Source organism: Amaranthus tricolor, chromosome 7 (assembly GCF_026212465.1).
Source record: "Amaranthus tricolor cultivar Red isolate AtriRed21 chromosome 7, ASM2621246v1, whole genome shotgun sequence".
Lineage (NCBI taxonomy): Eukaryota > Viridiplantae > Streptophyta > Magnoliopsida > Caryophyllales > Amaranthaceae > Amaranthus > Amaranthus tricolor.
Genome location: NC_080053.1, coordinates 14,375,446 through 14,401,320, shown reverse-complemented (window position 1 = coordinate 14,401,320; position 25,875 = coordinate 14,375,446). Strand labels below are relative to the sequence as shown.

Below are 25,875 nucleotides of genomic sequence, written 5' to 3'. Positions count from 1 at the left end.
ACACAGTAGCTATACACAGTCATAGTAACTTTTAATGATAACATAGTATCTTTTTCTAAGAACATAGTAGCATTCACTTTTGGAAAATAATCATAACATAGTATTTTTTTTATAATGTCATAGTTACTTTTAATTTGAACAACATTTAACTTTATCTTTACTTATTTTTGTAGGAAATATGTGAGTTGCTGATGCTCATGAGGAGAGACACTCAAGTTGTCTCTGAGTTTTACATGGAGAAAATTAAGTTGTTCTTAGAACAAAAACGTTCATTTTCTTCTCCTCCTGTCCCTTTTCCTGATGTTCCTTCTACCTCATCCACACCTTTTTCTGAAACCCAAAGTTTTTTCATGAATCCTACCGTGCTGAATACAATCGATGAGATAGTTGACACGGTTAAATGGGTTACCTCTATTCCCAGGATGGTGAATGAGGTTTTTGTTGCTGATGAGGGTGATGTAGATGTTTTGCATCAGGCATTTGAAGATGATGTAGTGGATGAGGTTGAATTGGATCAAGTTGTTGATGATGTGGCAAATAATGTCACTGTTTTTGAAAGCCATGGCCCATGGTTATGAGAATGTATTGATACATGGCAGGGCTAAGTGTTCCATTCCTTTCAGAGGTGTGAATGATAAATTTACGTATGTTTCACATCTGATGAAGTCAAACAAAAAATATATAAGAACACTTGGTTCGTTATTTCAAGAAACAATCGACTATTGTTTTGTTTTAGATAAATGTTTCGACAATAGGTGAGTCTTTTTTTTTGTTTTTCTTTTTTTGTGATTTTTGTTTTTTATTATACTTATTTTATTCCTTTTATTTGACAATGAATTGCTCGTGAATTATGAGGACAATTTGAGGATTCAAAGGGAAGAGTTTTATACTCTTGGGGATCCCTCAAAGTGTACTCATGTTTCTGTTGTGGATTGTTGGTGTTTATTGCTCAATGAAAATGAAAAGAACAAGCAATCTTCAAAAAAGTTCTTTTTTAGTGCTAGTTCTAGTGTACGTTTTTTGTCATTTTTATTCTAAATAACTTTTCTTTTGTTTTGAATTATTTTTAGTTATTTCATTGTTTATTTTTACAGCTTGCTTTGTTGGATTTTAATAATAATGGTGGTTCTCAACAAATTGATTTAATTTGTGATTCTTGGGTCAAATGGGTGGATTTCAACCAAGTTGATTTGTCTAAGTTTGATCTGGTAAGATTTTTTTTAATTATTTTTAGTCACTATTTTTTTTAGATATATTTATTGATTCTGTGATATATAATATACAGATTGTTGTTCCGATATTGAAAGGCAGTCAGTACTTCTTACTTCTTTTGAATATGAAGTTAAGAATGGTTCAATGGATAGACAATGTGAACCATACTGCTGTTTCAGAAGAAGAAATTAGAAAGCTCGGTGACACTATGGTATGTGTAGCATTTTATTATCCTGAAAAACCTTTTGCCTATGTTGCTAAGATTATGAAATATTTATTAATAAATATTTAAATGAAACTTTTGTAGAAAGATTTGTTGTCAACAATTTTTGATGATAAGATGCAAGCTACTGATGTTATTCCATTATGGAAAATGGAACGAGTTCCCACTGATTGGAAAATGACTGCTAGGACGAACATTGAAAGTGATGTATTTATGATGATGAGCATGCTGTTTTTCGAGGGAACAGTTGATTTCCAGTGTCCAATATTGAATGCAGTTACGATTTTTCTTCTTAATATTATCTTTAAATGTATTTTTTTGAATGACATTCTAATTAAAAGATTCAAACTAAATGTATTTTCTTTTTATGTAGGCTCCATTGAGACATGTTGCAAGAGTTAAGATTGCTGGATCTTTATTGTTATCTGATTTGAACAAACAAAGATCTACAGTTTTAGAAGAGGTGTCCAATTTTAAGGATAAAAGACGCTCCATTGCCAAACAAGTTTCTATCAGAAGATTAAAGATTCGTTAATGTGAAGTACAAGATGAAGTTGTGAATTTTTAAGTTGTACAAACATTTGATGGAACATAGTAGATAATCAGGCACTTAGGCTTAGGCTTTAGGTCCAAACTCCAAAGTGCTAATAGGACTTGAAACATTATGGTGATTGGACTTTGAAACATTAAGTATTAAACCTGCAAGAGCAAGGTTTACACAAGCATTGATTTTCTTTCTAATTATGTGTCATTAGGTTGGATGGGCCAAATGTAGTATAATTCTTCTATTTGTTTCTAACAATCTCTCGCATTTTTGTTTTGGTTCATGTAGGAATTATAGTTTTAGCATTATTTTTGTTGTTGCTTGAGTATCATATCAAGCACTTCATCCTGAAACTATTCCTAAGGTATGAAGTTCAATTTCAAACTCAAAGAACTACGATTTTGGTAACCATTCAAAGTACAATTACGTATAAACAAATTATAAACATTACAACTGATTTACCGACTGCTAGCTTGGGAAAAATAATCCACCCACAAAATTCAATGCATGCTCATCGTATAAAGCCAAAAGCAAGATTTTAGGCTCTAATTCCCTGATCACATACAATTATGCAAAGTCATTACAATTATTAGGGATAGAGATATAATGAGAAGAGAAGGGCAGTATGTTTTCCCTTCTTCAGATACAAGATGGAATCAAGAGAAACAAAAAAAGATGGGAGGGGGAATGGGGAGAAATTTGACTTATTTTATTCAAAAAAACATTTCTCAAAAATTGGGAAAAAAAAAAAATTAGGCTTAATGAACTTTTAATTTTTCCAAGATGAAGCTGATGGTAAGGCACAGCAGTAGTATGAGATGGAAGTAGCAGCAAAATAATATTAAAACTAGCATTCCATGACGATTAATCCCTCTATATTGTTCCCCTCCCCAACCTTTTCTTACTCCATCATTTGTTAAAAGCTATCCAAACAAGGTGTCAATGATCCCATGGAGTAGCAGCACAATCCATTTATGAGGCTGGAAGAGGTAAAGTGCACTAAACAACAAAGACTAAGAGATGTGGGCTAACAGGTGAACAAGTAAGTATGAGCTTGCTTCAACAAAGGAATAAATAATTACAAAGTATCTTTATTACAAAACAGAAGACAGTAGCTATACATTGTCATAGTAACTTTTAATCACAACATAGTATCTTTTCTTAAGAACATAGTATCATTCACTTTTGCAACAAAAGTTTTTTCAAAATTACAAAGGAGTTGTAATTACAAAGTGGTATGCTATGTTGTTGGTGCTAACCGCCCCCCTGTATGGTAAACAAAGGAATTATATATATGAGAACTCTTCATCTATCTGTTTTTTCAACATAGTATTTTTTGCCAAACAAAAAATATATGAGAACTCTTCATCTATCTGTTCTTCAACATCAATTTCCTGCATAACAAAAATTTTGCACTTTCATTTACATAATCAAACTATTAAATAAAGATACAATAAAATATAAGCAAATTATATATATTTTATACCTTAAGTGGGGTATCTTTTGTTGATGGGCAATTTCGACTATCATGATAATCAAATTTACCACAAGTTTTGCACTTTCTTTTGGGCTTCTTGCTTTGCTCAATAGTTTGTTCCTCTTCCCCAATTATTCTTTGCCTTTTTCCTTTGTTCTTTGATTGGATTGGGTTTTGTATTTCCATTGTCGAAGATGAACTTGTGCCTACTAACAACTCGATTTGTTGCTCTTTAGTAATGTCCACCCTCACATCATCACTTTCCTCCAATTTTCTACTAATATCTTTTAGGTTTTGTAAAAGTGATTGTAAATCACTCTCACTCCGTTGAGCTAAACCTACACAATTGAATATTTCACACCAAACTTCCCCCAACAACTTCCCCACGTTGTTACACTTTTTGCTCTCTTCAATCAGATTCCCATGCAAATCAAAAATAGGCTTCTTTAATGCTAGCTTCGTCCAACGATCTAAAACATATTGCTTTGGTATTTGTGTTATTTGTCTTGCACTCATAACACAAATCGCATGGGAACATAATATTCCTATCCGTTTAAATAACTTGCAATCACAATCTACCTTCAACTCGTCAATCGAACTTCCCAGTATAAATTTCACCTTGTACATCTTACTTACCGTTGAGTCCAAAATAGTTATACTTTCCACACTTTCATTCTTTTCAATACTTTGAATATAAGTTTTTAAACAAGACTTATAAACTTCATTTTGAAAAAGAAAAAAAATTTTTCTAGTATAGACTTCACCGGCATGTTTTTCAATCGGCAATGGTGTTTTATATTGTGGGTTTGTGTGAAGTGATTCAGCATTGAGCTTATCTTGTTTGTACCTCTGTGCATCCATTGCACTTTCATAACTCATATAAAATTCAACAAGTGTCATGTGAGGGTTTGAAAAATGGTTGAAGAAACTATTAACACTTTCCGATCGGGATGTAGTTCTCAAAATCCCCCCCAATGGGATATCCCTAAAATATGCGGGTATCCATTGATCTCGTATACTAAATATACTAGTAAACCATTTATCTGTTTGAAGATTGTATTTGGTCATAATTCCCTCCCATTTTTCCTCAAATTCATCTTCTTCTTGATCAATATTCCACACACACCCATTTAATTCTTTCAAAAAATCTTCATTTTTGTTCAATTCCGGTCCAACTTTATCAGTCACTTTACTCATGATGTGCCACATGCAAAGTTTGTGTATTGTGTGTGGAAATACATGTTTAATCGCAATTTTCATTGCAGGGTCTTGATCAGTTATCAAATATGTTGGCATACACTCCCCCATACAATGTAAAAAAGTTCTAAATAACCACTCAAAAGATTCACTATCTTCCTTAGCTAATAAACCTATACCAAATGTAATACAAGACTTATGATGATCTACACCAGTAAAAGGGGCTAAAACCATGCTATACTTATTGGTGTTATAAGTACAATCAAAAGTAACCATTTCTCCAAATAAACAATAATTCTTTCTACTTATCGCATCGGCCCAAAATAAACGTGATATGTGGTCCTCCTCATCTAAAGCATAATCAAAATAAAACCCCGTGTAAATATCTCTTTTTCTGATAAAATTCTCGATCAACATCTTCCCATCATCTCCTTTGATATATGCTTTCAAATCCCTATGGAAATTCTTAAAATCTTGCATTGTCACTCCCACATTCTCATAACCCCCGACATTTTCCTTAAACAATCTAAAGGATTTGACCGGTCCAATATTAACCCGTGCATTCTTAGATATGAAATTTTTGTGCAACAAAGTCATTTTCCTATTACCCAATAAAAATTGACGCGATGTAGGGCTAACTAGACAATGATTGTGCGCCTCTTCGAATTTTAAAACATGGTATGCTCTCTTCGCTATGTCATATTTCAAAATCAATCTAGCTTTACAACCAATTCTTTTGGTTGATCTCTTATAACGTGCAACAACATCTGCACTTTTCTTAGGGTTAGGTTTTATGATACCCTCCCTACTACAAACAAAATATTTTAAAAAAACAATACCCTTTTTTTTGTAGGTAGTAGATGAACGTATATCAAAACCGCAAATTTCAGCATATTTACCATAAAAATCTAAGGCTTTCTCTAAGTTTTCAAAAGCCATACCAACAAATGGCTTTTTATCAAACTCACAATGAGGAATCCACAAGGTTGAACCATTTGGGGTAACTTGTGTAATAGTTCTTGGAGTTTGAGTCCCTGTATAACAATCCAAAGTTTTTCCAAAATTAAAAAAAGAAGGCAGTAGCTATACATCGTCATAGTAACTTTTAATCACAACATAGTATCTTTTTTTAAGAACATAGTAGCATTCACCTTGGCAACAAAGATTTTCCAAACTTACAAAAGAGAAGACAGTAGCTATACATTGTCATAGTAACTTTTAATCACAACATAGTATCTTTTTCTAAAAACATAGTAGCATTTACTTTTTGAAACAAAGTTTTTGAAAAATTTAAAAAAGAAGGCAGTAGCTAAACATCGTCATAGTAACTTTTAATCACAACATAGTATCTTTTTTTAAGAACATAGTAGCATTCACCTTGGCAACAAAAGATTTTCTAAACTTACAAAAGAGAAGACAGTAGCTATACATTGTCATAGTAACTTTTAATCACAACATAGTATCTTTTTCTAAAAACATAGTAGCATTTACTTTTTGAAACAAAGTTTTTCCAAAATTTAAAAAAGAAGGCAGTAGCTATACACAGTCATAGTAACTTTTAATCACAACATAGTATCTTTTTCTAAGAACATAGTAGCATTCACCTTGGCAATAAAGATTTTCCAAATTACAAAAAAAAGACAGTAAATATGCACAATCATAACTTAGTATTTTTTTTTTGAAGAACATAATAACATTACCTTCTGACAATTCTTTTTCATTGTTGGAAGTTTTTGGTGAATCTTCCATATTAAGCACTTTTTGTAAATCTTCCATAGTATCTCAATCTGAGTCTGTTAATCAAAATCAACAAAGAAAACGAAAATGAAAATCTGACTCTGAGTTTTGAAGATACATAAATCTTAAAATGTAAATCTTCAATTAGCATACCTTAATTCAAGGGAACAAGAAGATTCAAATCAAGATCTGAGTCTGTAAATCAAAATCAACAAAGAAAAACGAAAATGAAAATCTGACTCTCAGTTTTGAAGATACTAAATCGAAAACGAAAATGAAAAACTAAGAAATCAATTAAAACAAATCTGAATTTGTAAAAGGTACACATAAGAAAACGAAAACAAGTGAAGATTTTTGGCAGATTAAGTAATCAAGAGAAGAGGAACATTTTCGCAGAAGAAAACGAAAACTAAGAAATGAATCAAAACAAATCGAAAAATAAAAACTATGAAATGGTAAATTTCTAATTTGCATACCTTAATTCAATAGAAGAGGAAGATTTCGCAGAAGAAATCGAAGGTTTTTCGAAGGTTTTGAAAGTTTTTCGAAGAGTATAGCTTGGAAGAGAAAGGCGCTTGTGTTCTTCAAAAAAACCGAATTAGCTTTTTTTTTTTGCCCTATTTTTTCCGGCTTGATATCCAGACCATTAGATCTTTGAGAAATCGACGGCTCAAAATCCTTCTCACTCTTCTCATTTTCATACCCCTTCTCATTGGATCCCTCCCCTATATATATATATATTTGTAGCAAACTAAACAATAGTTCATTTGTTTTTCTAATATTAGTAGTATGTTTTTGTTATTTATACTTGTATTAAATTTTTTATAATACTATATTTTTGAATATATATATTAAAAAAACTTCTTCAAAAAAATATCTCTAAATAATAAAAATAAAAACGGTAAAAAAGAAAACACTTCGTTGCCAAATTCGTCGCTAAAGCAATAATTCAATTGTCTTGTTAATTGGTACCATACGATTTTAGAGAAAGCAACTAAAAAAAGACTAAAAAAGGTATGGTTAGACTGAAATTGCAAAATTTGATCTGCAAAAGTTTATGAAAGAGACTTTGGAGACAAAGTTAGCGACAAAACTTTTGTGGCAAACTTGTTTTGTTCATATTTACTAAACGGTAGAATTTGAGAGAAATGGATGGAAAAAGGTGAAATTAAACGGTAAAAATATTTTAATGACTAAACTTTTGTCGCTAAAATAGTCTCTAAAGTACGTACCATTTTAAAAATTCAAACGGACATCTTTTAGCGACAAAATAGGCGAGAAAAGTTTTATATCGATCTGTTTTTTCGGATTTTAAATTCTTTACTTCATTCCCTTCCCATTTCATTCGTCAAACCTTTTACCTTCTTCTCAAACTTCTTTCTACTTATTAGAGGAGTTCATTCGGCTGATCGGGTCGGTTTCGGATGAATGTCATTCGATTCGATTGTATGTTTGATCGGTTATATTTCGGATGCGTGTTGTGACGAGTCACACTCGGGTCGGGTCGGGTCGGTTAGTCACGGTTCGGTTGAAGATTGGTTATTCGAGCTATCGGGTTAGCATCAGTTCGGTGTCGATTGAAATTCCTGTCGAGTTTCAATCGGTCTCGGGTTGTCATCTGTCAATAATTGGTTCGGTTTTACCGGGTACAGATCGGGTTTGGGTATTTTTCAAGTAGAATTCGGCTACGAATTGCGAATTACTAATTACTATTGATCGAGTCAGTATTAGATTAAGTTGTTAGTCATTTTTTAATTGATGATAAAGTTCCTTTACTTAAAACAAAATAGTGAAAATGCAAATTAATTAATGATCATTATTACATTGTTAGTTTTACTTGTTTGACCATAAATTAAAATTATAAAGTTTTATCAATTTTCATCTAATTCATCATTGACCATTGATTATTAACTCTAAATATATGAAACCATGTATTTATAAAATTTATTTTATTAAAATATTTATCACTTTATTAAAATAACTAATAAGATGATTGAATATGAATCGAGTTCGATCTCGAGCATGATTCGATCTAAACTTCGTTCGGGTTAAGTCGGTTTTAGCCGGATCGAGCATGATTCGGGTCAGTCATTATTAGGTTCGGGTAATCTCGGTTAACGATTGTGTGTCGGTTAGAAAAATCGGTTACAGCTCGGGTTCGGTTTTCCCATTTTCGGTTGTCAACCGGTTCGAGTATAGCTTCGGGTCGGATCATGTCTGTTCGATAAACCTAAAAAAGGAACACATTTTCGGCTCGGTTTACTTTCGATTTCGGATCGGATTTTTGGTTTAGGTCACTTTTTAACAGCTCTACTACTTACTAACTTATCTCCTCTATTTCTCACCATTCATTCTAGCGGCTTTCCCACTACTTTTCGGTGGTTTTCTCCTTCTCTTTTTTTAGGTAATCTAAATATTTAACTATTTTTTTTTTATTGTTGTTGAAGAATTTTGAGATGCATTGTTCATGTTGTAGAATTTTGACATACATTCTTAGTTTAAGTGTATTTATCATCATGCATGTCGATTTTTGTTCAATTTTGTTGTTGTATGTCGAATTTCAGTTTAATTTAAATGATTTTTCTGTTGCAGCATTATGAAATTTTTGTCCAATTAAGTTATGAAATTTTAGTCTAATTTTGTTATTTCATTAAATTTGAATTTTTTTCAATTTTGTGTCATGAAATTTGACATACATTATTAGATTTTTGTTGTGTTATAAATTTCAGTACAATTTTGACATGCATTATTTTTCTGTTTAATTTTCGGTTTTAATGGAGAGTTTGTTTTTTGAGTGCTGTTTTTTTATGTCATACTAGTTATTTTTGTTGCTATTTAGTTGTTTTGTTTGTAGAATATATTTTAGTGGCTATTTTGTTGCTTCATGTTAAATCAAGGCTCTTGCAAATTCATGGCTACTTTTTCTAATTTTAAACATACATTGTTGGTTTATGTCTATTTCATGGTGGATTTTGTCTTTTCTTTTTCGTATTTAATAGCTGTTTAGTTGCTGTTTTGGTAGCATGTCATAATTCTTTTTTGATTTACATTTTATTATTTTACTTAGTGTATTTATTTTGGAAATTAGAAAATTTTTTTAAAAATAAGTCCCTAATAGGAGATTCAAAATATTAAAAGAACATCCTTCGGCATGAAAAACCCCGTAGAGAAAAAGCCATTGAGAAAACAAAAGATAAAAGCCACCGTTTAAAGGAAAGTTGGCAAGCAACATAAGCCAAGACCATACTAGAAGGTATGGTACAAAACACCAAGACCATACCGAAAGGTATGGTACAAAATACCAAGACTAACGAGGTCATAAACCTAAAGGTAAGTCACAACCCGACTTTTACCTAAACATTAAAAGCACAAATACAAAAAGGTCATCAATAAAAACATCTAGACATAACCCTACGAAGCTCTAACTCTGTAATTAGTACATAATAAGGACGTTGCCCACCAGAAACCTCCGAAGATGTCCACTGTCATTGGATCACCAACCACCCTTGCCAATCATCCACCATGAGGAGACAAAAACCCATCCACCACCCAAACTATGACAACATTCAAAAGACGAGACGGCCAACGCGGTCAGGCCCCCAACACATGGTTGTGGCCAATACCATCGGACATAATGCCACCACCCAACACCCACCTCTATACGAACAAAACCTTTGAGTTCCAACACCCCAAAACACAAAAACAAAAGGACCTGTCCACCCGTAGCTCATCTAAATAGACCAAAACAATCAGGCCAACACCACTAAGCCTCAAAACAAAGCACTTAAGACATCAGGAGCCCAAGCTCTACCAAATTAGAAGATCAAGAAAACCCAGAAACCAACTGTTCAAAAACAAAACAGCAAACACTCAAGATCTGAAAATCAGGACACCAAAAACCAACCATTCTAACAGCTTCGATAAACCCAAAAAAAACCTATAGCAACCTACCTCGGGCAAAGCCTGTATAAACCACAATACCTCAGAACACCCAACACCGGCAACAAATACCCGCCTGCAAACCTCATAACAGAAGGAAGAAACCAAAGCAACAACCAAACTAGAACTGTGTTGTGAGTGGGCTATGATATTTGGTGAAGAACAAACAATAAAATGCACAAAGAAACTAACCAAAACAGAGCAAGAACAACAATGGACAAACACACAAGAATTATGAGGTATGTAAGGATACCTCCCCCTCAAAACAAGTTTCTTATCATTAATATATCAACATACATCAATGACTCAACTCACACAAGCCTTGAGAACACTCTCTTAAGGTAAAGATTGAACCTTTAATGCCAATCTCACATAAACATGCAAATACAAGATGAAGAACTCTTATGGTTGAAACCCTAGTTGCCTCACTTGTGTTTGCCTCTCTCAATACCCTAATGATGCTTTAAGACCCTCTTTTATAGTCCCATAACATATTAGGAAGCCTTAGGACAAAACCCCAGAAGCCCACTACAAACCGAGAACAAAACAGAAACTTGCGTTTTTGCGATGTTGTGGTCCGCTCGACCTAGTCGAGCAGAGTTCCAGAAGCTACTGGATTGTATATGTTGCTTTGCTCAACCGAGACATTGAGCTCGACCATTCGAGCAACCTTTTCTTTGGCATTCCCTTGCTATTACCAAAGCATACCATGTCATCCTCAATGATCACTTCATCAAGTGATCCAAACTTCAATCCTCCATAACTCATAACACTCACATCTTCACTCTCAAGAGTGCAAGATAGTGTATGAGTTATGAAGTGATCAAGCTCTTCACCAACGGCTTGAGATTTGGGACTTGGCACAACAAACTAAAACCAGAAACACCAATGAACCAGCCAAACCATCCCAACAACCCGAAATAACCCACGAAAAACCTGTAGCTAACCACCTCTGGTAGAAAATGAGCCCCTAAAAACAACCCAGAGAAGACCTAATACCAAATCACGTATAAACCGTACCACTCTCAAACCTACACACATTCTCACATCATGAAGAAACCTACGTTAGATCTGAAGAAAAGGGACGAAAACCAAAGCAAAATCCAGCCACAAAATGCAGCCACAAACAAAAGATAGAAGGAGACTAGAATGATAGACGAAGGAGGGAAAGAGGGCGCCCCCACCTAGAGGCTAGGGACAGTCATGGGTCCAGGACCCTGTTGGACCCGCCCCGGACCCGCCCCTTTTTTAAGGGTCTGGCTCTTAAATTTTTTAGACCTATCGGATCTGGGTCCGGGTCTGGATCCAAAAAAAATTTGACGGGTCCGAGTCCGGGTCTTAAGGTGAAGACCCGGACCCGGACCCGGACCCTAAACTTTTAAATTTTATTTTATTTATTTATTTTTTTTTTTGTTAAAATTTTGATGATATTTGCACATTTGTTGTACATGTATAATACTTTGATTGCTCGCCGAGATTAAAGTTTAATTACAGTGTTTAATGTTTAATTCTAATGGTTTTGGAAATTATGGAGGCGGCGATATTCTAATTTTGGTTTGTTTTTAGGTACTGAAATAATTTGATTGTGTATTGAGTTAAAGTTTCAATTATGATGTTTATTGTTTAATTCTAGTGGTTTTGGAAGTTTACGGAGTGTGATACTAATTATGGACTTGTTTCTGGGTACTGAAATGAATTGTTAAATTGGTGTATCGATTGATAACTTTCTGTGACAAGTGTTTGTAATACGATAATAAGTTGCTTACAAAAATATAAAAAGACTCGAAAAAGGTTCAATTTTAACAAATCAAAGAGGCTTTATATAAGACCCATTAAGGACCCTAGACCCTGTCAGATCCGTAGGGTCCGGGTCTGGGTCTGAAAATTTTGGACCCTTAGGGTCCGAACCGGATTTGAATCCAAAAAAAATAAAAGGGTCCGGGTCCGGGTCTGGCCAGACCCGCCCCATGACCAAAGTAGGCCATCCACGGGTGAGAAAAACCTAACCCTAGGAGAGCCTTTCTCTCTTTAGAAACCACTCACTACATTTTCCTAGTTGTTACACTTTTTCTTTTTTTAGTTTTTTTATTTTTTAACATACACTTAAATCATAACCAAGAAAGTTAAATAAATATATTTTAATCGCTATTTTGTTGCTTCTAGTTAATATTTTGTAAAGAGGCTGAAGATGATAGGGCGATGCCAATGAAGAAGAAGGGATTATCAATGAGGAGGAGACTGAAGTTATGCAAGCAGAACCTCAAGTGCAATCTTCGAATCCCCAACATGCTTCTTAGGATATTCCTGTGGACAGTGAACCATTGCAACCATGGCTTTTAATAAAAAAACAATAATTTAGTTAAAAAAAATTTGAAATTTAATATGTTTAATCATCTATACTAATTTGTTGTATTTTCCAAGGTTTGATGATACGCAAGAGCCAAATCCAAAAAGAGGAGTCTCATTCGAAATTGAAAAGACATTCAAGTTGTCTTTGGACCCTAAAGGCACTTCTTGAAAAAAGGTGTCAGAGTCCGTTAAATAAATTTATTGGGGTGATTTAAGCTATATCAATTATAAATTTTTTTTATTTAAGAGACAACAGACAATATGTTTTACCGTATAGATAGATTAAATATTAATAACAAAACTAAGGATAATAAATAAATAATGTAATATTTCAAATGTTGTAATTAAATTAAAACAAAAAAGTATTTTTCTTGAACTTAAAAGTTTGACTATAAGACTTTTAAGAATAAATCCTAGAGTCTCGGTGATTTCTAAAACAAAAAGTCAATCTTGCAAAATAAGAGTTGGTATTTGGAGTACTCTATTGTTGGCAACCAACAAAATACACATAAAAAATCATCATTTAATTCCATATTTTTAATTTTTTAATACACTATATAAGCCGTTCTATACTCTATAGATCATATGCTTTACAGATTACACAATAGTATCTATACTTATTTTCAACCTAAAAGTCACATCTTCATACTCAAAACATATCAAAATCTCTACTAGACTACTATATCCATTTGGGGAAAAAATGTACCTCCGTATATCTTTGTATATACTTGCTATGGACACGAGAAGTTCCTTCAAGTAGCCAAAGTCACCATGCACCAACGCCAAGTAGAAGGGTGTGAAGAGGGAAAAAGAAAAGACTACGCTTTTTTTCTTTTCTTTCGCCAAAAGAACGAAAAAGAATGGAAAGAACAATGAACTTCAGTTTCATTCTACCTTAGTAACGCTCGTTAGCACTAAGCAGGAAAAATAGTGCTAGTGGAAAACGAAATACGAAGAGCCAAAAAAAAAAAAAGAAAAACTAACTTCGAACTATGAAAGACGAAGAGCTATCTGTTCAATTAGCACTCTCTTCTGACTGGAGTCGATGATGCCTTTACACTCTGCATCGAACAAGATTTCTGACATCACTGCAGTCGCATGGGCTCTTGGTTCTTCAGATGATTTCCTCAACATAAACACCTACAAATGCAAATGACCAAAGTGTGAACAGAAATTCTCAAATTTCTATCCTTAGCCCTTTTTACTACTTCCACCCATAAATCGTTTACCCGGTTTCCTTTTCATCCATCCTCTCATGAGTCACGTCAATGTGTGCGACTATTAAGGAATGATGAGTAAGGTGGATACTGAAGGTATCATAATAATAAATCCCAAATGACATAAGTAACCAAATATTTGTCATTCATTACCAGCAAAAGGTGTATGGTATTATATGCACTAGCTCATATACCCAATGAAGCAATGAAGAAAAGGATTCCAGTCGAATCCTCAAAATTGCTTAAATTAAATCATCTTCGGGTACAAAGCCAAACACAAAATCAGACACGAATATATCATGTGATTTAATGTGAGTCCCGGTATACCATGGCAAAGTATTATCAAATATTCAGGAGAACAGGAACAAAAAGCAGAGAAGGTAGTGTGAAGAGGTAATCGCGTCGGAAAATAAGCCAGTCAAGTATACAATGCACAATGCAAAGAATTGTAACGAGAATGGAAAAGAATGTCAGGGATTAGAGTTAAAGGCTATAAGAAATGAATAAAAGGGAGGAAAAAAATTGAGTAATCAATGAAAAAAAGGAGAGAAGGCAAAAGCCTAATATAGTTGAAAGATATCAACCTTGAGAGTAGTTCAGCCCTCCCTGAGCCCAAGGTAAATAACAGTCATGAAATTAAAATACCTGGTTAAGGTGCGTTATTTCTAGACAACCAGGCTGTAAAATAAATGGTTCCCCATCTATTTGAACTGGGAAAGCACTGGAAATATGAATTTTTATGACACTCCCTTGAGCCACTCTCCTGGCTTGAGAAAGACCAACCTGTAAAGCAGGAAAAGGAAAGTATTAATACACGACACTTTTTCAAATCACATGGGTCAACAGCGTTAGAGTGAACCGGAAAGTCATCTAGTAAAAATAGACTGCTTATACGATACAAAATCAACACCTCCTCATCTTCACTTCAGCCAACGTACATGTACTCTACTACAATCACAGTAAATTTCTAAACTATTTGAAAACAATTGGTTTTAATCAGTTTCATGACATCTTAGACAAAATTCTGAAATAAATAGCTTGGCATTTCAAACCATTTATGCTTTGGCATTGTTATTGTTGGCCTCAAAGGGAGCATTTACCACAATTTGAATAGACCACAGCCTAAAGCCGTAGTAATATTGAATATTGGCATAGAAAAATTAATCTCTATTATCAAAAATTATTTGGTTGACAAGAAATTCTATTTGGTTCATCAAAATAAATCTCAAAATTCCAAGATATCAGTTTTCAGTTCTACAAAACAAACACAACCTCAACTATCAATGACCCTCTGGGAGGAGGGTGATCAAGATTAACACTCGGCTTGCAAACTTGGATTCATTCAGGAACATTCTATCTTTTTTACGCATTTCAGTGATCGGAATCCATACATAAACACAAAGTAAAGCCAAACCTGCAGCTTCCCAAGGTGCCAGGCCCCAGAAACACAAACAACCTCAAGCATCTTATCATGCACAGATTGACGAGTAAAATCGTCATCATGCTCACAATCATTTTGCCAAAGATCTACACCACCCATGTAGCTACCAATATTGAGTAGAATCAGACCTTCAGCATCCTGAAAAGATAAAGTGATTGCATTACAATTTATGATTCACACAACCAAAAGTTTTATCAGAACAGAAGAAAATTAAAACACACACAAAAATGTTTCACAGTGTAGTTTTAGCATGATTTATTCCATACAAATAACAAATTACCACATACGTTAGGAATCGGGATGTCTTTTCCATCAACTTCAAGCCAAACTTGCCACGGCAAATCTGCACAAGCCCTGTCCATCATATCCCTGGCACCTTCTCTGGCATATCGCAACTTGTTCACAAACTGCACGAAGTTTTGGTCAGTAGACACAATAGACATGGGCAAGAAAAGGATTTAGATGTATAGTAGAGCATGACTCTTAAAATATTGACCTCTCCTAAAGTATTAGTCAGCATTCTAACAATACTCCTAGAGGCACTCTAGCCTCTGGGGGGTTCAAATTCAGTTAGGTGGCAAGCAATGAAAAGGTATGAAACGGAGGATTTTATTTTTGATTAAATAAATTTTCTAGTTTTTCAAAAACAAGAAAATTATTAAATTTGAAAGAAAAGGATATCCAGTATTTACAGGTGACACCCAGTAGAAAGGAGCACCAAATACACATCTTTTACAGTTATTAACAAAGACAGTGCTTAAACAATAGTCCCAAAATCAAAATTTTCCAATGAAAAGAAGAAATTTGCTACCGGACTATAGTATTTCCCAGGATTCTCCTCTCGATTCACATGAAATTCGTATGCAACCTTTGCATCACATCCAATACCTGTGAAGTTACAAAAAATATATTACAGTTGAGAAAAACAGATTAGACAAAACCACAGAAAGCAATGCCCTCTTCATATACCAAGATAATTCATCATAAACTTTGAACGCGTCCTTTCTGATTCCCCAATTGAGTCTTCTTTAATATCAACTTTCCAGCGATCCAACATTGTAACAGCTGCATGATTAACTTCATGTAAAATATTGCTCAACCAAGAGCCCTCAATTCTTGAGAATCCCCCTCCCCATTGTAAAACCCTTGAGAGATCATTTCCTGTGCCCAGTGGTAGAATTGAAACAGGTGGGGGAGACTCAAAATTAAACTTTTCAATCGCATCAAGAACCCACGCGACAGTACCATCACCACCACATACTAATACTCTAAAGTTTGGAACATTGCAAAACAACTTCAAACTAGCTTCAGGACCTTGGGATGTCAATTCAAACACCTGCCACAAAAAAATATATCAGTTGAAGTCAATATCAAACCAATCAAGAGTGGTCTATGTGTTACAATAAAGGATCATAGAACCAGCACAGATGACATAGCATCCTCAAAGATGAAAGACACCTCTTCTTCTAAATGTCAGTCAATTTGACAATGCAATACCGACAGTGAAATTATATGTAATCACTGAAGAACTTTACCATGACAATGCACCTGAAAATCTGATTGCATTTCAATCAAAATTATGGACGAGAACTAGTTGATAACTGAGCCATAAACCAATGAAGCACATCCACAATTTACAAAAATACCTAAATAAAGTGGATAATTCAACTGTTCGAGATAAAATTAAAGAAATTAATACGAATTTGAAACCATATAAAAGAGACTAGCATCATAACGCTGTACAAGACGTTTGCTAATATAGCTTGCTGTTACATCCATTTGACCATTTTATTTCTAGATGGTCAAATCAAAGTTACAATAATACAATAACTAACAATAGTTTTGGAAACATCTGTTCCGATACAAGTGACAAAAACACCAGATATAGCACTACTAAATTGACCTGCCAAAATTACCTGAGCAGGATTTAACAGCATGTTCAGTCTCCTCCTGAGAGATAGCCCATTCTGTGCCCCACTTCTAGCATTGATAAAAACTAGTATAGGCCTAGCATCTTTTGGCAAGTCCATTAACTTGTACTTCTTGGTTTGGCCATAAGTTACAGTCCCACCCTTCTTCTTAATCAATCCAACATTGGTTACTTTTGAATCATTAAATTTGCCATTTCTTGACAAGTTCAGGTTTTTCTCACTGTAGCATTTCTTTAAAGAAGTTATACCATTAAGCACAAAACCAAGTGCAGAATCAGAAGTAGGCACATCCTCAATCTCTCCACCAACAGAACGGCTTGGCCCATTCTTGTTCCTATGACGCCTTTGGTGTATTTCTCCACGAGATGCTATGAATTCTTCTTTAATTGAACTTAAACTTCTCAAAGATTTTACATCGAATTCTTTCACGCACAGTGGAGAAAGTATAATGTCGCGGTGGGGACCCAAATCACATATATCACCAGATTCTTTGGACATTTTGGCATGACAACTTACATGTATGAGACGCTGGCACCACATGCAGTACCATGTAGGAGAATCATCAAGTAAAGGAACACCACATGGCTCGTCACAGTAAAAACAAAACACGGAAGTGTCAGGATTATCATCCATTTTGAACCATCTTTCTGACCAATGGTGTTGCACATGGCTAAGACCAGCTTGTGCAAAACACTTACAATCCTTTGTTGCGTATTGAGAGCAATAAAAATGAGCTGCTACACCACATACAGCACAGCGATGAGCAGGGGTATGGAACACAGTCTTTGTTCCCAAATTTTGAGAGAATACTAGAGAAGTCAAGCAAACACAACATGTTGATGGCTGTTCACTGCAACCATAATCTTCGACCCAATTATGAAGTGATAATGGAAAATTTAGCTTTTTCCACGCTTTTTTCTTTGCTCTGGCAGAAGGTTTAACCCAATTTAAAGATGTTTTCTTCTGCCATTTAAGGAACGCAAATATAATAGCTAATAGTACAAATGATCCAGTAACCAGCCATCCGAACACAACAAGATCAAGAGCATCTAGAGCAGCCAATAATCTTGAGATGGAAGATTGGACGTCAAACATCATGTACCAAACTTAACCCATCAGCCTTGCCATGAAAAGGTGTATCAACCGACCTGAAAGAAAAAATAAGATACAATAAGAAACAAATGCTAAAAAACTAAAAAAAACAGGAATTTAAGAGGAAGATTAATTGGTCAATTACAACTTTAAAGATTAGTTTATTTGATTTTTTACAGCAGCAAACTTTTATTATTGTAAATTATTTCCTTATAAAGTTTTAAAGCCACATCGTTGCCACCACATCATAGGCTTAAGACAGTAATCCTAATTTGTCCTATGCTGATCCTAATTAACATAACATTCAAAATAAAAAAAAAAATATCTGAACCCATTTAAAATCCAGAAGAAAAAGAAAACCAAAAATAAAAGTGATCATCATCATCAAGCCTCCCCAACCTTCTCTTCCCATTGATAGTGCTTTCTGTGACATTCTGTCAATCCATATCATCCTCCAACTTAAGTTAGTTTTAGTAACTAATTGTGTTCATATAGGTTGTTATTCAGTTAGTGTCAGTTAGTTATTGTAACTTCCTTAATTCTCGACCTAAATAACCTTTATCCATATATAATCTAGGTTCATCTGCTCCTATATAAGAGACAAATATGCAAACCAATGGATTTTAATAGTGTTATTATAAGTTCAATAATATCTTTGTTGTTTCTGTATTTCTTTCTTTGGCATAACATAATAATAAAGCATTTCATATATGTTATTAGAGCGGGAGCAACCACTAATTTCTTTCTGTTTATTTCATTCTTGTTTCTTTCATATTATCGTATTATGTCAAGCATTACAACTGATCCAGATTACGCGCAAAACCCTGCATCTGTGTACTACCTTCATTCAACAAATCTTGCTAATGCTAAACTGGTTTTTATTCTCTTTAATGGTACTAGGTTTTGTGACTGGAAACACTCAATGATGATCTCCTTGTCAGCCAAGAATAAAGTGGCCTTTGTAGATGGATTTCTTTTAACACCCACATCAGTTGAAGATGAACAGAAAGCGTGGGACAGATACAATAACATGGTTATTGGATGGACAATTGCATCATTGGAAAGAATGACTGCCAAGAGTATCATGTGTTACAGAAATAATTCAGAGATTTGGTGCAATCTTGAAGAAAGGTTTGGTAAAACCAATTCAACTCAGTTATACTTTATCAAAGAACTGTTCAATGCTACCTTAGGATCAGGTATGAATATTGCTCAATTCTATAGCAAAATGAATGCCTTATGGGATGAAATTTATAATGTCAGCCCTCCTCAGGCCTACATTTGTGAGAAATGAACTTGTGACTTAACTAGAAGAGTTAACAAAGAAAAGCAAGTTTTTTTGTTATTGCATATTTTGATGAAAGTAAATGAGCAGTATGCTCAAGTACGATCAAGCATTTTGATGATGCCAAAATTTGCCTAATTCTAACTTGGCATATGGAATGCTCCTTCAAGAACAAACACATAAAGAACTCCGCAAGAATAATATGGTTCCAACAAACTCTCTTGCCTTCTTATCAGATAGAAGGAGATCTTATGATATGTACTCCAAGAATGATTCTAGTAATGACCCTCAAAGGAATTTAGCTAATAGACAAATCAGTAATGATAAATATAATCGACTTTTCTGTGACTATTCCAAGTACAATGGACATACTACGGATAAGTGTTATAAGTTGCACGGATACCCATAGCCCATAAGGTCATAAGTATTATCAACGCAAAAGGAGAGAAAGAAGAGCAGCCTGCATACAAAACAAAGATCCAACGGACAAAACAGTGCAAGTGGATCTAGACTGCACAAAGATGTCAATAAAGCAATTTCAAAATACTTTTGGCTTTTTTTGTGAAATAATTGAACACTACAACAGAACAACATTCCATAGACCCTACAATACATGCTAGTGCATCTAATCTAGCAGATAAATTTTGTTTTTATCTAAAATTACTTCATTTGGTTGGATTTTTGATAGTGGGGCTATTGACCACATGTGTAATAGACCCAATTTTTTTACTAATCACTAATCAGAGAAAGTTGAAAGTAAATAATCACAAACATAACTATATCAGATGGACAAAAGGTCAGAGTCACTAGCAAAGGGGACATAATATTAATTGAAGATATTATGTTGTATAATGTTCTATATGTTCCAGATTTTCAGTTTAGTCCAATATCTATTCCTAAGCTTTGTTTTGATTTAAATGTATCTATAACCATCTCTGCTAATGACTGTCTTGTTCAAGGCCATACAAACAAAGAAACTGTAATTCTTGGTAGGTTAACTCATGGCCTATACTATGTTGACACTTTCGATCATAAAGCTCTGGACAATCTTGATGATTCTTGTATGACAGCCACTGATTCTACCAACAAGCCAAACTCCTTCATCTTAGGCTAGGACATTTATCTTCACAACAATTAAAAGTCTTCTAACATAATATTGATGTCAGTAATTACAAGAATTCCTTAATATGTAATATATGCCCAGCAGCAAAACAAACTAGAAAATCTTTTTCTTCTAGTAAAACAAAGACTAATAAACCTTTTCAAATGTTGCATTCGGATGTTCTGGTACCTATTCTAAGGCTACCTATAATGGTTGTACCTTCTTTCTTACTATAGTTAATGACTACACTAGAGCTACTTATTCACCTGATTAGAAGAAAAGTTCAATGTCTCCTTGTCTTACAACAGTTTCTCAACTGTGTTAAAAATCAGTTTGATCCACATTTTCAAGTCATTTTAATAATCCAACTTTTGTATAGTTTTTACTAATACCCCTTGCTACCTTTTAACCGACTACTGTAGGTACTTACCAAAGAAGAGTAGGAGTAGACCAATGAAGAAGCAATAGGAAGAATAAGAAGTGAGTGTGACGGCTAGAAAGTACCTACAGTAGTCGGTTAAAATGTGGTAAGGGGTGCTAACAGCAAAAAGTATACAACGGTTGGTATATTTAGAAATAATTAATAGTAGGGATTATTCACAGTAGATGGGTAATAGGTGGGATTATACGGGACAATTTCTCCAAAAGAAAAATCTCCCAAAAAAGAATTCTTCACTAACAGTAACAAAATAATCAAGGGTCTGAAAAAATCTATTTAAAGACACGAAATTTCATCTAATCTATAGTCAATCACAAAATAACAATACTCATCAAACAATTATACAATTCGATCAATTCCTCAAAACCCTTAATTACAATCATTGACTTGCAATCAAGTTTCTTCTATTGCTTACGAATTAACATTCACTTCTAAATGTGTCTTCATATCCCTAATTCCAATACAAAATTCCACAAATCTTAAAATGTTGTCATATTTCCTAAACTTCCAAACTGATGAAATAAAACATGTTACTTGTTAACCTAATCTAACAATTTTGTAAGTTAATAACCATCAAAGCTCAAACCATAATCATCAATAAACACATCTTCCACAAGATAATTGTCAATTCTTAGCATTTCCAAAAATTACTAACAAATGAATCTCAACAACTTCCATACTTTAACTAATTACAAACTAACAAAAGTCTAGATAACCGATAAGCAACTTCACCCATCATTGCAATACCTCGATCATCTTTGACAATTAGCATGACCTAGCAAAGCAAATTCTAAATGAAATATGAGCCACTAGTGGTATAATCTCCCACTCCAAATCTCCAATGCATAAGTAGTAAGTCATTTGTAATTGAAAAATACAAGTTCAACATATAGAATTCAAAACTTGAACATTCTGTTGCAAACTACCCATATATGTTAAAACTTGTAAGAGAAAAATACCAACAGCAAATGATGCATGTCGGAATGTTGACTTGCACCTATTTACGCCAAACACTTAGACATGGTATTTTATGTTATTCAGTATGCCCTTATAATTGATCCCAAAAAACACATCCAATAAAAAACAAAGCCAGAACATGTTATTCAAACATCCCCCACCCCTTTTTCATTTGCACAATGTCAACACGAGCATCATTTTTATCCTATAAATCATAATTTTTTCAATTTACGATCGGAAACAACTTAAAGAGCGTATGATTGCGTACATCCAACCACTCAAACCCGCCTAAGAGAGAGCCAGTTGGCGTTAGAATAATGACATGTTATTGTGTTGTTCTAAACATCCAAATCCATCACCAAAAAGCGACCTAAGAACCTAAATGGGTAATGTAACAGGTAACCACCATCAAAACTCAAAATCATCAATCCAAATGACACTTCTTCCACCAAAAAGCAACCAATTCCTCACATTCTAATACCACCATTCGACAATCTCAGGAACTTCCTTCCTTGATCATACACTAAGAGTCAAAATCGTGTTAAAGCTATGAAGCAAATCCTTCAATTCTTGCAGCAAGCACAATTATGTACCATTTCTGCTCTTGATCATCTACGTAGTAAAACAACCTAATTTACTAGAACAAATACAAAACGAACACTTTTTCATATTCAGGACAATACTAGTCACATCAATAAAGTAAAACCATTTTTCAACAATCACAGAAAACAACCACAAAAATAAAAATGAAAAAAAAAAAAAAAAAAATAATGCCAAATTCTTAATCACAACAGACCAAACCTAACAAAAACACAATCAAATTCAAAGCAAAAACACAAAAATAGTGAACAATTAAAAAAATAAAATAAATCACAAGAAGACGAACCTTGAAAAGGGTAGCGTGAGAGGAGAGAAAAATGGAGAATCTAGAAAGAAGAAAAGTGAATTGTAATATGAAGAATATCGCGAATATATTTCTGATATTCAATTAGAATTTTGTGAAACGAAAATGAAAACGTTTGATTTGAATAATACTTAGAGCTGTTATTAACAAACCCGACCCGAAAACCCAATCCGGAATCGAAAATTATCCGACCCAAAAAAATATAAGTTTTTTAGGTTTACCGTACCGCATTTACCCGAACCAAAACTTCACTCGAACCGTTTGATAACAAAAAAGGGCAAAATCGAACTCGAACTGCAACCTAATTTTATAACCGACATATAAACCTTAACCGATGTTACCCGAACTGAACAGTTATCGACCCGAGTCAAATCCGACCCGAATTATGCACGTAACCGAATGCAACCTGACTAAAACCGATTAAGATCGAACTGTTTTTAACCCGAACTGATACAAACGCGAATCGATTATTAATCGAACTGTTTTTAACCCGAACTGATACCAACCCGAACCGATTGTTAATCGAACTGTTGCAAATCCGAATCAATTTTTCACCTAATTTTAGCAAATTAGGTCCAATTTCAGTTTTCTAATTATGATTTTTTGAATATTTGAAAACTAATTTCTAATATTGAAAGATTGTAAACAAGATTATATATAAATATTTTAGCAAATCAATTATAAACCAATAAGATTCCACCAATTCTTCAAGCTTTAAGCCCCAAAAATTTACATTCATCACTTATACATCCACCAAATATAAATATACAAATATTAAGTTTTTAACCTCAAAAATTTACATCCATCACTTATACATCCACCAAATTAACATATACAAATATCAAGTTTTTTGCCCCAAAAATTTACATCCATCACTTATACATCCACCTAATGTACATATACAAATATCAAGTTTTTAACCCCAAAAATTAGCATTCAATCAGCAACTATATATAGTTATATATCCACCATAAAATCTCTCACGTACTGCTACTTTGCTTGTGGTACCATATTTCAATCTTGAACAAAAACAAACAAAAAAAGTATTAAAAGAAAGTAATTCATTCTTATAAGAAAGATACAAAAAAGAAACGCCTAAAATTTTGCTACCAGAATATGTATCACATGTCGGGTGAGATCATTGTAATGCCTCTCAAGGTCAACAAACACCGCATGTTCAGCAAGTTACCAACATGAATCATAGCTAAGGAAACATTTCTAATTGCCTAATCTCAAGTAAACAAGGCTATTAGAAAGTTGCCTATAAGACTAAGACTCATGGATAACATTCACCCAACCCAACGATTATCAAGTTTCCATGTGACTTGTAAGGTTAAATTACTTGTGTCCAGATTCCGTGTTTCAATTTGAGCCACAATCAAATCCATAAGAACCAACATCTTTTGCATGGCAACAATCAAGTGAATAAACCATAACTGAGTATATAAAGTACACGAAACACGAGTTATAAAAGAATGATAATTAACTAACATTTATTTAAAATGTAAAATACGTACCAGATTCTGAAGACGAGGATCCACTTGGACCCTGATCTCCCTTAGCATGCGATTCTGCATCGGGGACTAAGTCACTGCCAACAACTAATCCTACTTCATCAGATTCTTCTTCATATCCAAACAACCAATTACGAGTTAAAATCAAGGCTTCAACATGTCTTGATAAAAGGGATGCTCTCCATCTATTCAAAATTCTTCCTCCCATAGAAAAAGTTGATTCGGATGCAACTGTGGTTATTGGAATAGCCAATATGTCTTTAGCTATTTTAGACATAATTGGGTATGTAGTTTGTTGGTCTTTCCAATACAACAAAATATCAAATTTCTAATCACCATGCATGTGTAAAGGTGATTCAAGGTATTTTTCCACTTCCGAAAAATATTTGAAAAAAAAAGTAGTTCTTGAGAACTTTCAAAACTCTGTAAACAAACAATAAAACATATGAAACTTATTAATAGTAATAATAATAAATATATTGTTAAAAGGAGTTTAAAATTAAATAATACATACCTCATAGCCATCAGAATCACAAGAGCATGAACCAACTGATGCGACATTTTCAAAAGTAAAAGCTTGATGAGTTTTAGTCGATAAAGTAATTGTAGACTTGTAATCATTGAAAAGATTGACAAGTCCAGAGCGAACCCTCACAATTTGTTGATAAACCTCATTCTCAGATTGATAAACCTTTCTAAAATGATGTTTTAGAAATGGAATCTTATGCCTAGGGTCAAACACCGCAGCAATAGACAAAATTAAAGAGGACTCGCCCCAATATTTCTCTAACTTCTCAAACATCTCATTTCCCATCTCTCTAATGCAGGTATCCTCACTTTCACAAGCACGTCGTAGGTGGTATTTTTCCTTACAAACTTGTTCAAAATACAGATTTGCAGTGGGATAATCTGACCCAGAAAAAAGATTGGTCATTTCATAGAAAGGTTGAAGAATAGAAGCCATGTTTTCAACAGATTCCCACTCACGATCAGTGAGCTTTAAGGTGTAGTCAGGCTTAGTACTACCAAAGCGATTCACCGCAACTCTATAGTCAAGAGCTCGCTTCAACATTAAGTATGTAGAGTTCCATCTCGTTACAACATCCAACCACAATTTCAACGAAGAAGGTTTTTCCAACTGAGATACAAAATCTCTAAACCTAATCATCCTTGCCTCGGATGAATCAATGTACTTGACATTATCACGCACAAGTATGACAGCAGGATCAATTGCTTTTAATCCATCTTTAACAATCAAATTTAAAATGTGTGCCGCACAACGAATATGAAAATGTGCACCATCACATGGAAAAGA

The 25,875-nt window shown here is 33.9% G+C and overlaps 2 protein-coding genes across 4 annotated transcripts; one reads left to right on the top strand and one right to left on the bottom strand.

The window, feature by feature from the left end:
- Window positions 1-1,090: 1,090 nt before the first annotated feature.
- Window positions 1,091-2,032, top strand: LOC130818408 (uncharacterized). The gene is made up of 4 exons (XM_057684577.1): window positions 1,091-1,208; window positions 1,286-1,423; window positions 1,520-1,711; window positions 1,809-2,032. Exons 2-4 carry the CDS (start codon window positions 1,337-1,339, stop codon window positions 1,968-1,970), a joined length of 441 nt encoding a protein of 146 aa, XP_057540560.1. The 5' UTR covers window positions 1,091-1,208; window positions 1,286-1,336; the 3' UTR covers window positions 1,971-2,032.
- An 11,133-nt stretch (window positions 2,033-13,165) lies between these two features.
- Window positions 13,166-23,151, bottom strand: LOC130817607 (diacylglycerol kinase 2-like). Of its 3 annotated transcripts, none has more exons than XM_057683413.1 (9): window positions 23,029-23,151; window positions 17,253-18,415; window positions 16,306-16,672; window positions 16,148-16,224; window positions 15,624-15,743; window positions 15,310-15,474; window positions 14,541-14,678; window positions 13,663-13,818; window positions 13,166-13,514 (listed from the first exon to the last, which is right to left on the bottom strand). In XM_057683413.1, exons 2-8 carry the CDS (start codon window positions 18,363-18,365, stop codon window positions 13,669-13,671), a joined length of 2,130 nt encoding a protein of 709 aa, XP_057539396.1. In that variant the 5' UTR covers window positions 18,366-18,415; window positions 23,029-23,151; the 3' UTR covers window positions 13,166-13,514; window positions 13,663-13,668. The 3 variants fall into 3 exon arrangements, with proteins under 3 accessions (XP_057539396.1, XP_057539397.1, XP_057539395.1); XM_057683414.1 differs by having other exon boundaries at window positions 13,166-13,509; XM_057683412.1 differs by having other exon boundaries at window positions 13,166-13,818.
- Between the last annotated feature and the right edge of the window lie 2,724 nt (window positions 23,152-25,875).